The sequence below is a fragment of the Nothoprocta perdicaria genome, unplaced genomic scaffold, assembly GCF_003342845.1.
Source record: "Nothoprocta perdicaria isolate Ctin4 unplaced genomic scaffold, notPer1 scaffold_69, whole genome shotgun sequence".
Classification (NCBI taxonomy): Eukaryota; Metazoa; Chordata; class Aves; order Tinamiformes; family Tinamidae; genus Nothoprocta; species Nothoprocta perdicaria.
In genome coordinates, this window is record NW_020455965.1 from 3,355,890 (window position 1) to 3,371,823 (window position 15,934).

The 15,934-nt window shown below is 37.8% G+C and overlaps 2 protein-coding genes across 2 annotated transcripts; both read right to left on the bottom strand.

The window, feature by feature from the left end:
- Positions 1-511: 511 nt before the first annotated feature.
- Positions 512-7,719, bottom strand: BDKRB1 (bradykinin receptor B1). The gene is made up of 3 exons (XM_026050437.1): positions 6,717-7,719; positions 1,763-1,902; positions 512-685 (listed from the first exon to the last, which is right to left on the bottom strand). Exons 1-3 carry the CDS (start codon positions 7,717-7,719, stop codon positions 512-514), a joined length of 1,317 nt encoding a protein of 438 aa, XP_025906222.1.
- Positions 7,720-13,706: 5,987 nt separating this feature from the next.
- On the bottom strand, positions 13,707-15,734 carry BDKRB2 (bradykinin receptor B2). Its single transcript, XM_026050451.1, has 2 exons — positions 15,689-15,734; positions 13,707-15,294 (listed from the first exon to the last, which is right to left on the bottom strand). The coding sequence occupies exon 2, from the start codon at positions 15,290-15,292 to the stop codon at positions 14,147-14,149; it is 1,146 nt and encodes a 381-aa protein (XP_025906236.1). The 5' UTR covers positions 15,293-15,294; positions 15,689-15,734; the 3' UTR covers positions 13,707-14,146.
- Between the last annotated feature and the right edge of the window lie 200 nt (positions 15,735-15,934).

Below are 15,934 nucleotides of genomic sequence, written 5' to 3' on the forward strand. Positions count from 1 at the left end.
ATATCAATTAGAAGAACTATTAGTTGTTCCACTTGCCCTGTATGCAATCTGATACATATTTTCCTTGAAATGAGAATTTCTTGGAATCACTTAATAGATGTATCTAGATTTAAAAATTGCTATAGCAAAAACTTTCAGGAAAATTTAAAAATTACTCCAGTTAAAAAGACTAAAACATTCTAACTGCTGAATACTTCTGTTGCTCCTTTTCTAAGACAAACAGTTGTTTTTGCTGGCAGCTTCTGACAACAGGCATTCCTATGTTTTGACATAGATGATAGTAGCCTACTGTTACGCAGTAAGCTTGTCACTAATGTTCAGCAAATGTTATTAACCTTACTCTAAGTGGGACTTGTAGCACTGGCACTGTTAAACCTTTTTCTTCACACCAAATAAAGTTCATCTTGCTCTCTTGTTTCTGCCTCCTAGATGTACAGAAAATGTTACCTCATATACCAGTAACCTTAGACAAAAAAAGATATTTCTCAGATGACTTCTGTCACAAAAGGAATTATTCTGGGTGTCCTGAAAGCTCTTTCTCATGTTTGCTAAAAGGCAGATGAGATGTCTTGGCCAGTCTGTGCCATTTGTCTTGTACAGGTGACTCCTGGTTCCCAGTGCTCTGCAGCGTCTCTCCTGCTGTGGGCTGTTGTGTGCCAAACGTGGCTGGTTGTGCATGATGCTCCTGAAAAATGAGGACAAAGAGAGAGGTCATGGGACTAGATCAGGAGCCCTGCTGAAAGACATTAAGCCCTGCCATCATCTACCACTGCCAGCCACTGCCACCTGTGACCAGGTTTCTCTCCCATGACATGACTTGGTGCAATTATTTTGCACTAGAAAAGCAAATGCATCGTTAAAATGAGGGGACGTAGTCTGATATAAAATTGAACAGTTTCAATTTGGCAAAAAGTAGAGATAGAACCCAGTGCTTGAAGGAATCATGTTGCACATCAATATCCCCAAAGCTTGGGACAATATCTGAAAATAACTCTTCCAAACCCTTCACATCTCATCAGAATAAACAGGATGGGCTGCATAGAATGCCTGGAAGTGAAATAGAGCTGGGAGGGGGCAGAGCAAGGCAGGAAGAACAGTGCAGGTCTAAAATCACACATCTGGTTTTATTTTACTGAAACCAGGCCTTTGGTTTATGTGCTTGCTATATGGATTTCCCTTTTCAACATAATTAGTAGTACTTCTGTGCAGTTTCTCAGGGAAGCCATGTGTTGTTCAGAGCAGGATACTTGAAGGATATCTGATTTTTGCTATAGAATGAAAGATTACAGATAAGATTTTTTTAAAGTGATTTTATGACCCTCTGTTCTAAGTAATTATTTTCACAGTAAAACTTATAAATGCTTCTATTATTTGGGTAATATTTCACTAACAAATGCAAACCTATATAAATACTTTGCATCCATCCATTGATGATTCTGCACAAAGCAGTTTTCTGTCAGTCACAGATCCCTGTGTTTAGCCGATGCATTGTTGCTTTGCAGCCCTTCAGATCCAAACGTCTGAAGCAAGACAGAGGGAGAAAAAATGTGTTGAACGCCACAACTTAATCTCACAAATAATTTTGACTCTTTCAGTACCTTTCTGTTTTTCTGTAGCAGTACCTAAAATATAAGAATATGAGTAGAGACTTAATTCCTATCAGATGAATTTTCACTCATTGTCTGACTAACACTTGCAGCGTCAGAGAGATTTTATGTGCTTGCTCTGTGTGATTCACATTATGAATTACTGGCATCCATACCAGGAAGCTGGTATCCACCCAGCAGATAAGAGTTAAACAAAGCTGGCAACAGGTTTCATTCAGAGGCCCAGTATTTCTTGCAATTCTTGAAGGACCAATGTCTTGTAGTGGAGGCTGGGCTGTTCTGCCTGGAGCATTTACTACAGCAAGATGCATACATATATGCTTAAAAAGAAGGAAGTTTTGTTTTCAACAATTCCTGTTTATAGAGTTTAATTATATCATTTAACACATTACGGGCCAAAGCAGTTAATCGGTGACAACAGCATAACCAAAGCAGCCTGTGCAGGCAGTATTCTTCTGCTACGCTTGAAGTTGAGGACCAGGCTCTAAAGAAGAACCTTACCACTCATGAAAGGCAGTACGAGGCATTGCTGCCCATGGGTTGTACCCAAGAGGCAACTAATTTGCTGCAGACATGTATAGTAATTAATGTAAAAGTCACGGAAGGGTCAAGTTCTGGCTTTTTGAGCAGCTGCAGAGTGAATTCATCAATTCATCCAGCATGACTGCATTTTTTTTTTTTTTTTTTTTTTTTTTTTTTGCAACAGCAACAAAATAAGAAAAGAAAAGAGGAAGAGGTCACTCCTGTCCTAGAGCAGAGATTTGCCAACATTTTCGTTTGCTCACTATGAATGTGTATTTGCAACATAGTGTGTTCTGGAGGTAATAATAAGAGGGCATGTCACACTCTGGCTACATAGCCATTCTCCACCACAAATAAGCATACTAGTTGTGAGGAATCACACATCACTAGTTGTGATGTGTGTACAACAACTAGTTGTTGTACTAGGTCTTGGAAAAGAGCAAGGAAGTACCTCATCAAGCCCAGTAGGCTGGGAACTGTGATTAGGATTTGACTCCCAGGCAAGTTTGAAGTAACAGGCTTAGTAATGAGCAGCAGCTGCTGAAAACCCCAATAACAGATCAGCTAAAACAGCAGAGTAAGTGAACTAAATAAGCTAGCATGCTCTTCAGATGGGCTTGTTTTGCCCTCAAGCTTCAAATTCCTATAGAATAAAGTCAACTATTGTTGCATGGTCTAGCCTTGGAGCACATGTCTCTAGCTATTCTCTATATGTCCTGGGTTGATGGAGTAAGATTTTGTTGGGTCCCCAGTTCTTCTAAACTCCTTCTGTCCCAAAGCACTGTCTTATACTTCTCTGAAGAAGCTGGTTGACCCCTCTTTGCTAATGACTAATGGTAGTTTCTGCTGCTTGTCAGGCATCCTTCTGTGCTTCAGGGAGAGGTGGATATTCAGCCCTATATTTCAGCTGACGGCAATATTATTCCTAATTGCTATTATTTTAGAATCTCTTCTAATCCTTTCAGTTATGATTATTAGACTCATTTATCTCCACGCCATCTCACTGCAGTAAGTTCTTCAGTTAATTATCTATTGTTTCGAAGATTTCTTTCTGAGAATTTATGATGTGATAAATGGATCTGCTCTTATCAATACTACTATTTGCATTTAATAATGTGCCAGATAAAATGGTTTAGTTTCTTGAGGATACTGTTTGGTTTATATAAGTGCATTTCTCTCCCACATAATATGGAATCACACAAAACTGCCTCAAAAGTGATTAAGCTGCAACATTGGAAATTCAAAGCTTAGTCATATAAAACTATATTATAACTCATATATGAAGGAGGATAAACTGAGATTGCAGGGGCAGCCTTAGGTCAAACATTACTTGGCCCTTGAATGCTTCATTTGGCAACCTTAAGGCTCTTTTAATGAAGTTGGTATATGAGTTCTGATTTTTTTTCAGGGAATAAAATATTCCAAAGTTCCATCATGAGGCATCTATCTCTCCTTCCCTCCTTCACAATCTGCTTTGGCTTCCTTGCCCAGCAGGTCCCAGCTCTTTCCCAGTTCCCTGTCAAAGTCATTTTCCCCTCCTACACACACACTAGTTCCTATTCTCTATCCTGTTATAGCCGGGTCTCGCCTCCTCTCCTCCCTCAGCTTTTTCTGAGGTCCTTTCTGCTCCGCCACCTTCTCCTGTATTGGGAAGTTTCTGAGCAGAAACACTGGTAGTCACTCTCTCCTTTCCCTCCAGTCCCTGCTCTTCCTCTGTTTCTTGGCTACCAGTTCCTAGTCCAGCGTTTCTTATGCTCTTAAATACCAGCCACAGCCCCTTTCCCTGAGATCCAGTACAGCTTCTGTCTCTTGCTCCTTTGTCACAAAGCAGAGTCCTTTGCTGCTGCCAGTGTGGCACCAACAAGCTCCCTAGGACCATGAGCAATCAAGTCGCCTGACGCTCACTGTCTTCAGCCCAAAGCCACTCATAGGCAGTGAAACAGGTCCTGCTGCTCTGTGCCCAGGGTACTTGGGCAGCCTTGTCCTAGGCAACAGTGGCAGTTTTGAGCCACTGTGGGGATGGAAGCATCAAGCTGCTGAAAGCTCTAGCAGGTCTGTACTGAGTGCAGGCTGTTTTCTTCTATCTGAGAATCTCCAATTGATTTTCTATGGTTCTTGCAAGAATGACAAACAATTCTCCTTCCATGAAAGTGACTTTGTTTTTTAAAGCAGAATGCTGTGTGATTACTGCCTCTTTAGTTCAAATTTGATAAAGCTGAAGCAGCTTATCAAAATTTTTAAATACAAGTACAGGATATAATTTATTGATACGTATTTCAGTGAATTCTAAACACCATTTTATTACTATACTCCTACTACGACTGTATTGTAAACTAAGACTGCACAGTGTTAGGCATAGTCTAAACAGAGGCAGTCCTTGTCCTAGAGAACTTATGACTAAACCATAAAACATTCTTCACTAGCTCAGTGTGGATGGATGAGGAGAGTAGGTTAAATTATAACCTGTAAGGTTTCAGTATGTTGGGATCTCTTCTACAAAAGTTTGATATTGCAGTAGAATGCTTTATTCCTAAGAACCTCACGTGTTCATGGGAAGTGTGAGTAGAAGTAAATGATAGGCTTTTTCTTGATTTCAGTGTCTGTTAGCTTATGCCCTAAATGAATCCCATCATTCAAGAAGTGTTTCTCCATTCAGTCAATATGGACAACAGTTCATTAGAGAAGACAAGATGTTTTTCCCTTTTAAGGTCCCTCTGCATGGTGGGAAAATGGCATTTCTGTTTATACTTTTTTTTTTCATGATTTCAACTTTTGCTCTTTTTCAGCATATATCTCTATTTGGGAGTATTTTGGGTAATGGTTTTAGTTGGGGACGTAGTGAGAAAGTCTAGTGCGCAACATAATAACTAAAATAGTCTGGAATCTAGTTTCTAATCTCAGATGATTCACTGGGCTTCACATAGTGTTGTGATTGCTAATGCTCTGACATTTATTTGGAAAAAAAAAAAGAAAAGCTGGCACAGGAGTGAAAATAATACACTTACGAATGATTCCTTGTCCCTGATCCCTTAACTCATCCTTCAACCCAGCAAAGTAGGAAGATAGACTTTTAACTCTTTAAAAGTTTTCCATTCTTCAAAAATGCCATGGGAGTCATTAAGGATAAACACCAAGCCTACGGGAATAGGAGTTGAATGAGCAAATTTTAGTAATTAAAAAAGATTAATTCTAAAATGAGCATAGCAGTGCACTGTTACATATAGTGTAAGACTGAATGGGCTTTATAATAACTAATTAAATAAACGTTACAAATATGATGTGCTTATATGCCCCTTACTGCACTCAGTATATTTCTGGGTGAACTGGTATTTTTACTTTGAATTTTACTTTACTACTGAACTTTACTTTGAATTGACACTGTAAATATGCCCCTTTTAATTTTATATTGTCTTTATATGCACTAACTTTTACTGGTACAGGAACAGATCTCAGTTATCTTAAACCTTTTCTACAACTGTAATTATGATAGATAAGAGATTTTCCTCCTCTCCTGTGTGGTATATTTTTATATTCCCAGCATTACTGCCACTAACAATAACAGAGCTTATATTCTAGAAGCAGTAAGGATTTCTAATCACAGAATGATATTTTTAGATGATGTGGGGTTTTACCCAAAGTGAAAAAGGCAGCAGAGCAAATGAACACACACAGAAAAGAACAAGTCGATGGTCAAATGATTATGCAATTTATTAACTCATAAGAACATCAAAGAATATCAATTTTTATAAAAGGGAGATTTGCCTTAAATGAAAAATAAACCAAAATAATAGAGTGTACATGGCCATCATTTATGTTTTCATGTATAGAAAATGAAAAGAATACTTACTTGATGAATTCTTGTGTAATGTTTCACTGGACCCCCAAAATGGTCAGATTTTGAGAAAGATATGGGATTATTTGCTTTTTTACAGCCTGTGCACACTTTCTGTGTGTGTGTGTGTTACTTCATCTTGTACAATATTCATGCACCAAAAATATTTAAAATGAAGAAACACTTCTTCAAATATTCCATATGCTTCAGTAATACTACAATTCATTAATAATACTGTCAAGAGTAATTGGAGCTGTTCTAATTTCATATTTGTCCTGAAATACATATACCTCAACTCTCTATATAGTGCTATCAGTGATTCTGTAGTTGTGATCATAGACACGATCCAGCAGAATGCTTAATTGGTTTACAGATTTCTGTAAATAAACCACACCGCTGATACCTTGACAAAGAGGAATATTTTTCCCAAGTCACTGAAAATTGATGAGGTTAGATCATTTGCTGTGCCATTCTGGTATCACATGTTATGAATTTGGATGGGTAGCATGGAAAAATAAAAGCAAACGAAAGGACAAATAAGCAGTCAAGTGATATATTTGAATAAATAATTAGTTTAGTTTGAATGCCATATCAGTGTAATTTAAATTCCTTTTAATGCCATTTAAAGTAAGCTGCAATATCAAAATTAACACTGAACAGAGAATCATTAGATTAAGCTACTCCTGACTGGGAACAAGATGAAATATGAAATGGTGACTTTTCTTTTAATGATTCCCAGCTCAAAGAAAACCTACAGGGAATAAATTGTGAAAAAACTTGCAAAGCTTTTTGCCTGAAATATTTCCCAACAAAGACATAAATCACGGGGTTAATGCAGCTGTTGGTGATAGCCAGGGCAGAAGTAAATTGCTGGCCAAAGTTGAGCAGTTCTTCCCAGACACAGCCTTTGATCACTTCCATCTGGAATAATATATCAAGGAATGTAAAAAGATGGTAAGGAGTCCAGCACAAAAGAAACATGAGAACCACTATGATGATCAGCCTGGTAGCCCTGGTGTCTCTGTGGTCCTTGCAGCTCCTCGTTCTGAGCGCTCCTTGTTCTCTTGTGTTTTCTCTTAGGGAGTGAATGATACAAAAATTAAGGAAGGTGATTGCCGTAGCTGGCAGTGCAAATCCCAGTATGTTGAACACCAGACGCTCAGCTGTTATCCAGGAGGGAGTGGGGAAGTCTAAAGTGCATGCCGAGATATTCCACTGGGGATAGTGTTTCACAGTCCGGAATGCAAAGGTTGGGATGCAGACAAGTATTCCAAAGACCCAGGTGAGCAAGCAGATACCTTTAGCTAGTGTTTTGCTTCGTATCCCTCTGTTGCTCAAGGTATGAACAAAAGTCAGGTAGCGATCCAAGCTCACTGCCACGAGCAAGTAGATGCTGGTGTACATGTTCAGGCTGATGGCTGCATTGGTGCTTCGACAAAGGAAATTGCCAAACGGCCAGTCAAATTTATTCCTGATGTTCGCTGCCCAGAAGGGGAGGCACATGAGGAAGACAAGGTCAGCAACAGCTAAGTTAATCAGGTAGATTTCAGCTATCTTTAGAGAGCCCTTGTACAACAAATATATGAGGAGAACAAGTACATTTCCAAACATACCAATAACACAGATGATGTCCATGTATATGGGTAGTATAGAGTACACAATTTTCCACCAGTCTTCTAGCTCTGGGCAAATAATTGAGTTGCTCTCATTCTCCCTGTGGATTGAGGAGGGACCATTCAGTAGAGGATTTTCAGTCATTTTCTGTAATCTGAAATGAACAGGAGACCTCTTTGAAATCAGAAATTCTAGATTGTACAATTCTAAAAACTATCTCCTCTCAGTGTTATCCTATCACCAAACACTTAAGGTCTGGAAATCCTTTTGCAGTGCTCACCGATTTTAATAGGCTAGATCTCTCCATGATTCAGGCTTACAAAGGTCAGAACTGTTCCTTTTATTGGCAAAAATGAAACTTCCTCTTCATCCCTTGAAATTTCCTCTCTTTGATGTCATTGTTTAAAGTGGCACAGAGGAAGGTAAGTACCAATTCAACATAAGTAGATCTGCATTCTTCTCCCGGACTAATGACAGAAACAGATATAGCGGAATTTCAGCTCCCTGAGAACAGTGGGAGTCACACTGGTCACACAAAGCAAGCCCAGCAACCTTCCCTGCCCTTTCTCTTACTCTTATTTTCTAGGCTGAGTATACCTAGCAGGATGATGCCAGTTTTCCTATGGATGGGAGTGCTGCTCACTCTGTGTATGCATCATTTGTTTGGTTAACTTCACATTCTATTGCTCTCTGTCAGTTCCTCTTTTCCCAAACTTTGGCTTCAAAGTTACTGTTAGATTAGACAGCTCATTGCCCTCAGATGTCATTTGTTGCAGAAATAAAACACTCTTCTGCCTGTGACTCCTAAAATTAAGCCAAAACTAAGCTGGAAGGAAGGCTTTTGCAGATCTCAATTCACACGAGGTGTCTCCCGTCTGTAGGGAGGAAGCTCTTGTTCATCCCAGTTCAGATGGACAGGCAGCCCCATACTCCGCAGCATTTAGGCCTTCATTAGCAATGGCAATATCTTTTTTTCTATCAGGTGGCTAAGTGTGAACTTGTGCATAATGAAAGCATTGGTAAGCTTACTCCCTTGCAAAATTCCATTCAGTTACCAGCGAGTTGCTTCCTAGTGTGACTTTAGTCTCCTGGTACTCTCATGCATGGCCACAGTACCTGGATCTAGGCTTTTACAGTTCTTTCTAGTCTTAGACCTGTTATGGCAGGCAAGACATTACAGATCCCATGGTGACATTTAGCATTTCAGTGTTTCATATGCAAGTGCAGCATGTTGATCATAAAAACAAACGCACTTGGAAAAAGCAGCGTGTTGTAATCAGTCAGCCTGAATGTTAACTTCCTGCTACAGCTATTTAAATCCGTTCTTTCAGCTCCTGTATTTTTCCACCATGGAGGCAACCCAAGATAAAATTTCTGAAGAAAACATTTAGGGTGGCTTTTTATCCCTTTAACTTCTACATGCTGCATTAGTGATACCTGTGTCTGAGTAGCTTCCAGTCCCCAAGGTAAGGTACTTAACTTTGTGAGATCTCTTAAGAATTAGAGAAAGCAGGATTATTCCACTTTATGCAGTTTGGTAACGAATACACAGAACTTTTCCATCATTGTAGAATTCAGTGAGGAGCAAAGTTTTAGCTGAATTTATAAACTCAAGCTGCCTGCCGTGTCAGGAACTGGGTTACAGTTCAAGTTTAAAAAGCTTTTTGGCTTTTAACATGTTCCCTGTCAACAGTTTGAATATTATCTAGTTCATTGAGGGCCTCATGGAATCTAAGAGAAACACGGAGGATCTAAAACTGCGGAGGAGAAAAAGAAAATCTCTGATCAGCCTCAGAGATGCCATTTGTGAGAAGGCAGGAACCCCTTGCCATGGTGGGAGGTCAGCAAAGGTGTGACAGCAGTGGAAGAAAATCTCTCCTAATGTTATATAGCAGAAATAATGCAGAGGAAATGTACTAGTGAAGCTTTTAAATATATAAATAAATAAATAAATATATATATATATAAAACTTTTATTTTATTAAATATGGGAGATTATGATCCTTGTCCATTTCCAGATTGTGCCAGTCGCTTTGTACACCTTATGTGGTCTGTGTGCTGGAGGCACAAATGCATTCACCATGGTCTAACCTAAAATCTTCAGGAACATTTGTCTCCAGTGCAATTTAGATTTTAACTCTTGGTAATTCTGACTTCCCAGTCACTTAGTAATTGAAAGTTTCTAGAGAGTTTCTGCTATTGGAAAAGCCTTTTCAAAAGTGTATTAGCCAGCGTCCTAGAAGTACCACAAGCCACAATAATTTTTAAACTTAGTGCTCCAGATGTCTCCTTGGCAGCCAATGCAATGAGTACTCAATAGCTTAGCTCCTTTATTCTCCAAAGATCATTTTCTTTGGTAAGTATTTTTAAGTATTTAGTGCTAATGGACAATTAGCGACTTGAATAGTTTTCAGCTGATGTACTTAGCATATGCTAGTCTTTTTTTTTTTTTTTTTTTTTTAATAATGATGCTTCTTATGCCTACTTTGAATTCAATTCTGATAAGTTTGCATGTAGAATAAGTCTATTACCATTAGTACTATTAATGCATAATTCCCAAATAGGACTAGGTGTTTTAGAAACACTAAGTAAATACAATCTGAGCTCTGGGAACAATCTTAAAAGCAAAAATCACCTTGAAAAATAAAGTTTTGTAATCAGATGATTCAAATATGATATATTTGAATAGGCTGGTCTGATTACATTTTTTAAAAAATAATACAGAAATATACAGAAATAAATTGAACCATAGCTTAATCATATCAATGTTTAATCAATAATATAATGCAGTGATAATTTTGCACATAAAATGAATCCTAAGCTTCAAAGTCAATTGCACAGTAAAAGAGAAATTCTGTGCATAGAAACTGTGCATATGAGAACTGAGAACACAAAAGGTTTTCTTTTTATACAGAAAGCATGCAAAATACTTCTAACAAAGGTAAGATATTAAAAACAGATAGACATACCTATTCTTTGTCCTTCCCAGAGGTTAGGTGAAAATTTAAATTTAGAAACAGCTGGTAAACAGCAAAGCAGTAGTTAGTGATGGAATTAAATGCACATCCTGAGGATCAACTTTCTGAGAGCTGTCTGGGTGTTTTCTTAGCCATGCATGATGTTTTATTTTGGAAGAAAGCCTCAGAACAGTCTTTTTTTTCTTACTTTTACAAACGTCAGCTGTAGTAATTTCCAAAGCACGTGAAATATTTCACTCTTGAAGTGAAGTTATATAAACCATATACCATTATCAGTCCCCGTCACACGGCCATTAATTAAAGGTCTCCAGGACAGGTCCTTGGCAGTTCTAAGTTCCTTTGTGTGGTTAACTAACATCTGCAGCACTGATGAATTCACACAGCTCTGAACAGCCTCCCAGTGCCTATGCACACAAAGCCAAACTTTGAACTAGCTTTCTGCTCAAAATTCCTGTTTCAAAATAGGTATTTGGGAAGGGCTGCTGAAACTTAGACCCATTAAAACAGCCTTTCCACCAGCTTTGAAAACTGATGTCCTTTGCACCCTCCTGTGTACTCTCTGCTGCTGCTCTCCTGTGTACGTGTCTCTTTACATTACTCCTCACTATTTCACAGTGTTGGCTGCTGTCTCTCAGATTTTGAAATCCAAATCTCTCCTAAGTAGATATGTGTAAACTTTAGGACTTCTCATCTGTTTGATAAAGAAATTATTGAGGGCCTAGAATGTAATTTACTTACATTAAAGCATTCTTCTCGTCGGATACTCAGTCAATGAATGCACTACCTCTCTGAATTCTCATTTCACAGTGCCCATTTTTGCCTAACGAGTGAGTTGAAATGAAAAACCACGCTTGACTTCACTCTGATACCTTATTATGAACTTCAATATCAGCAGGATAAATACTTTTATCCCAAGCTTTTTTTTTTTTTTTTTTTTTGAAAAGATTCTGAGTTAGGTCAATACTGTTAGCATTTGATCTTGAAATGTTGTTTTGATGGAACACCTTCACTTCTGATAAAACTCTAAAAGACTGATTTGAATATTTAAAATGTATGTATTCTTTAAAAAAATTGAATTACACAATATTTCAAATTCTTTCAACATATATTTATTTTATTAAATAACCAAAGCATTATGAAAAATACCTCTCAAATGAAAAATGTTTATGTTTTATTTTTAGACTTCTGAAAATATTGCAAATCTTTTTTTGATGATGACACGTACCATGTTATTTTTTGACCTGCATCTGTCCTGAGAAATCTCAATAACCAAGACAGGATCAATTTCTTAATATCACAGCCCACACTATGACTCACTTAGTTAAGTGCAGTGCAACAGATTTTCGTCACAGACTTTCCCTATCTTCCTCTTTGCTTACGCTAGTTTATTTCTTTGCCTTTTTTTTTTTTTTTTTTTTTTTTTTTTATAAAAAACCCATTTGAGCAATAAGATGTCTGGAATTCAGCCTTGCATACACATAAATCTCTAAGAGCAGCCAACATCCACATTTATTCATATTTTCTGAATTCATTCCTAATGAACCGATCCTGGCGGCACCACAGTGCAGTAATAATCAAGCCCTATTAAGTACATTCTATGGAGGCAGAAACAGAAAAATATGGAAGGTGGCAGTATATCCCAGAAACCCACAATCTTTCTGACTTGTCCATGGACCTCCTGACTAAGTAACAGCAAGATTGCCCAGTCCACACCAAACACAATTCTGTTTTTTCAGGTCAATTGCCTGAACAGTAACAGGTACAACAGGAAAGAAATTACCTACACCAGTTGCATCTTGGTTCAGTCATTCCAAAGTGAAAGGATACATGCTAAAGAAGAAATACCAACAGCTTTCATTGGTCAAAATTGTTTATTTTCTATTGTAAATACTTACCACATAGCAAAATAACATGTCTTTATATATTTACATGATTTAAATTAATGTCATACTTGTGATATGTCATAACACTTAAATATTTTACTGCTCAGTACCAAAAACTCAACATCTTTTTCATTGTCCAAATAACTGCCATATGCAATTCCTTTCATTCAAAGGTTGAGCAAACAACATGTTCATGTATAAGGCAATATTGGTAACACTGGAGGTAAGAGAAAGCTGTGATGTATTTTAAGTATTTTGGAAAATATACAGAATGAACAAAAAGTATTTATGACAGAATTATATTAGATGGTTTAAAAAATCTATAGAAATTGACTATAAATTATCTACAATCATCTAAATCCTGTAGTTTTCATAGTAAATTTTCATACTTGTTGAGTATTCTCTTTGTTTAAATATTTTAAGGTTTAATACAACTTTACCATAAATTCACTGTTCCATTCAAGCTCTGATGGATAAAGACCACTGATAGTAGCTGTCATATTTTAATTATGCTGTCAAACTGTGTTTCTCTAGGGAATTTTGCGTCTCTAGCTTTCAGTGCCTTGAAAAGAAAGGAAAGGCAATTTCAGTACTTGTTAGTTTATCTCCAAGCCAGGTTTAGAACAAGGGTCCTACGGGTAAAAATACACATTGATAATTTGATTCACTATCAGTCTTCTCTGTAGAAATAAATAGATTATAAATCCAGGTTAATTTAGGAAGAGGTATTTTATAATATCACTCAAATTAATATCACTACAGAGAAAACAGAGTTGATAAGAGAGTGTAAAGAGGCTGCACTTACATACTCTGAACAATGTAAAACTATTATCTTCTGTTGTATTTCTAAGGGTGATAGATGCTTTCCTTCATGTACTCATTTTCTTCTTACTGTGAGATTATACCAGTTGTGCTGAGTATTTATGTTTCCAATAAGTAGCATCACAAACATTAACTGTCGTTGATGACTATTAAAAGAATCAGTCTCTGAGGTGAAGCGCATGTATGAGTGTAAGCAACATTCACTCACCCAAAGGAAGTGCAGGAACTTTGCAGAAGGAGGAAACACTCTCTTGCTACAAAGAAAAACAGCTTCAGGGAGCTGCCTGCACCCTTCCTTCCACTACTTTTACTAAGTTATATTCCATGCGTAAATAACCCTCTGCTTGCAGACACAGAGTAGTTGCAAAAAGGCTCAGTTTGTCAATCAAATAAAATTGTTCTGGATGACAGAGCAGAGGAAGGAAGGGACATGGAAGATGGCAACTCCTAAAAATCAGCTTGAATAAAACTCCTACAAGATTTCGAGAAACTTATTTAAATATTATTCTCTCCTATGTAGTCAAACAAACTCTATGGGTACCATAAGTAGTCACACAATCCAGACAGTAGTTTCTATCCTGGGCCTCTCTTCAGAACTCTATGTACATCCAAACACATTCATTAGAAATACAAACATTTCAAACAATGATGCCAGCTAATATAAATCAGTCATAAAATGTAAATCCACCACAATGTATGTTGTGACCAGGACAAATGTGCAACAGCATTAGAAACAGGTATCTAACTGGAGTTCGCATTAAGATCCAACTATTAGTTCCCCCAAAATGATGAATGTTGCCACACATTTATGCACATTTTGCACATGGGTATTAGTAGAGGCTCACATGTTAGAAGTTTTATCTTTTTCTCTGTAAAGAACAAAGTGTACTATCGTGGTAATGGGATAACAGACTTTTTCCTTGGGCATTCACTGGAAATAGAAGTTCTTAAAGTGTCCATGGAATTTTCCATCTTCACAGACTCTGATTTTCTGCATCTCTTTGGGAACAAGCCCTTATAGAATTCCACAGCCTTCTTCTGGAAGTGCTTCCCTACAATAACGTACAGGACTGGGTTCAAGCAGCTGTTGCTAAAGGCACAGTATGTAGCTATCTGGGTCACTATTTCATTGATGTCTTCAAGGCATTCAAAAGTCTTTGCTAGATAAGAGACCGTGTCGATTAGTGTGCTGATCTGGAATGGAAGCCAGCAAATAATAAACAGAAAAAGCACAGCAAGGACCAGCACAGTGGCTCTCCTCTCTGTCTGGATTAGCTTGAGTTTCTGTAACTCATTAGTTCGTAAGGCTTTGATGATTTCAGTGGTGCAATAGGCAACTACAGAGAGTGGGATCACAAAACCCACAATATTAAGCAAGCAGTTGTTTACAGGGTGCCAGTAGGTGGTTGGATAGTCAAGAGAACAGGCTGTGATATTGTATTCTTTGAAATACTGCAGTTTCCGGAACATTATTGTAGGAGAACATATGAGCAATGCACACATCCAGACTATGAAGCTATTCCACTTGGCGCAGGCGGTTCGTCGCATCCGTCCAAGAGACATGGTTTTCACCAAGGCCAGATAGCGGTCGATGCTAACTAATGTCAGAAAATAAATGCTAGAATAAAAGTTCATGTAGCTAATTGAGTTGACGGCTTTACAGAGGAATAGGCCAAAAGGCCATTCAAACTTATTAGAAATATTAATGGCCCAGAAAGGCAAAACACAGACTAACATTAGGTCAGCGAGAGCCATGTTTGCTAAGTAAATTTCAGCCACTGTGCAGCGACTCTTGTGGAAACACAGGACGCTGAGGACAAATCCGTTTTCTATCGCTCCCAGAATAAATATAAACCAGAGGAATCCAGGCTGAAATGTGTAGAGCCAGTCCCATGCATCTGAATCTAGGCATCCAGATCCATTTGTGTGATACACTCCTGAAGCATTATGGAAATCTGCCAGATTCGTTTTGAGCTCCTGGGTGGTCATAACGTTGTAAAGTTGAGTAATATTTTCTGTTGCAATGGAAACCATTTCTGTGCAGAGAAAAAAACAAAAGATGAAATGACATTGCTACATTTGGCTGATTGCTGCAGAAGATATAGTAAGAAAAGTTCACACAAAAAGTGTGACTTGGAACAGATTTGCAATTCCATGTCTTGCCCTCTCATAGAGATTCTTTATACTTCTATATACAGAGAATTCTGTATATAGAATAGAAAAGATTCTATATACAGAGAATTAAGAGTGAACTGTTATGGGCTGGGTGGGCCAAACTCAAGGGGGTGAAACTGAGGGCTGAAGAAACAACAGACACTGTCTATATTAAGCAAAACTGAAACTGGAAGAGAGAACATTTATTGGTCTTTATTCCCTAGAATCAAATAGTTGGTTCTTCATCTTTGAAGAGGTGGATGACTATTTTCTCACCTTTGTATATCAACAATCATAACCTCCTAAAGGTATTCTGTAACCTTTGAGCCTCTGTTGCTACTTGTAAAGTGACAGGTTTGCAGCATTTCACATTCTGTCTTGTAAAGGAAGGATTTGACAGAATTCAGTGCTATTTCCTCCTCATACAGCACTACCTTTTTTTTTTTCCAAAATACCATGGCTATCAAAAGTCATTCAGTTTACAGCTCTAGTTTGCACTGAGAAGCAAGAATCTGTATTTGC

Excerpts from the sequence above, each read along its gene's own strand:
- BDKRB1 (XM_026050437.1), bottom strand. The coding sequence starts at position 7,719 with ATGACTGAAAATCCTCTACTGAATGGTCCCTCCTCAATCCACAGGGAG. Across the intron at positions 1,903-6,716 it reads TTTTTCACAATTTATTCCCT|TAAATGCTCCAGGCAGAACA; the intron begins GTAGGTTTTCTT and ends ATCTTGCTGTAG. Across the intron at positions 686-1,762 it reads GGGTGGATACCAGCTTCCTG|GAGCATCATGCACAACCAGC; the intron begins GTATGGATGCCA and ends CTCATTTTTCAG.
- BDKRB2 (XM_026050451.1), bottom strand. The coding sequence starts at position 15,292 with ATGGTTTCCATTGCAACAGAAAATATTACTCAACTTTACAACGTTATG.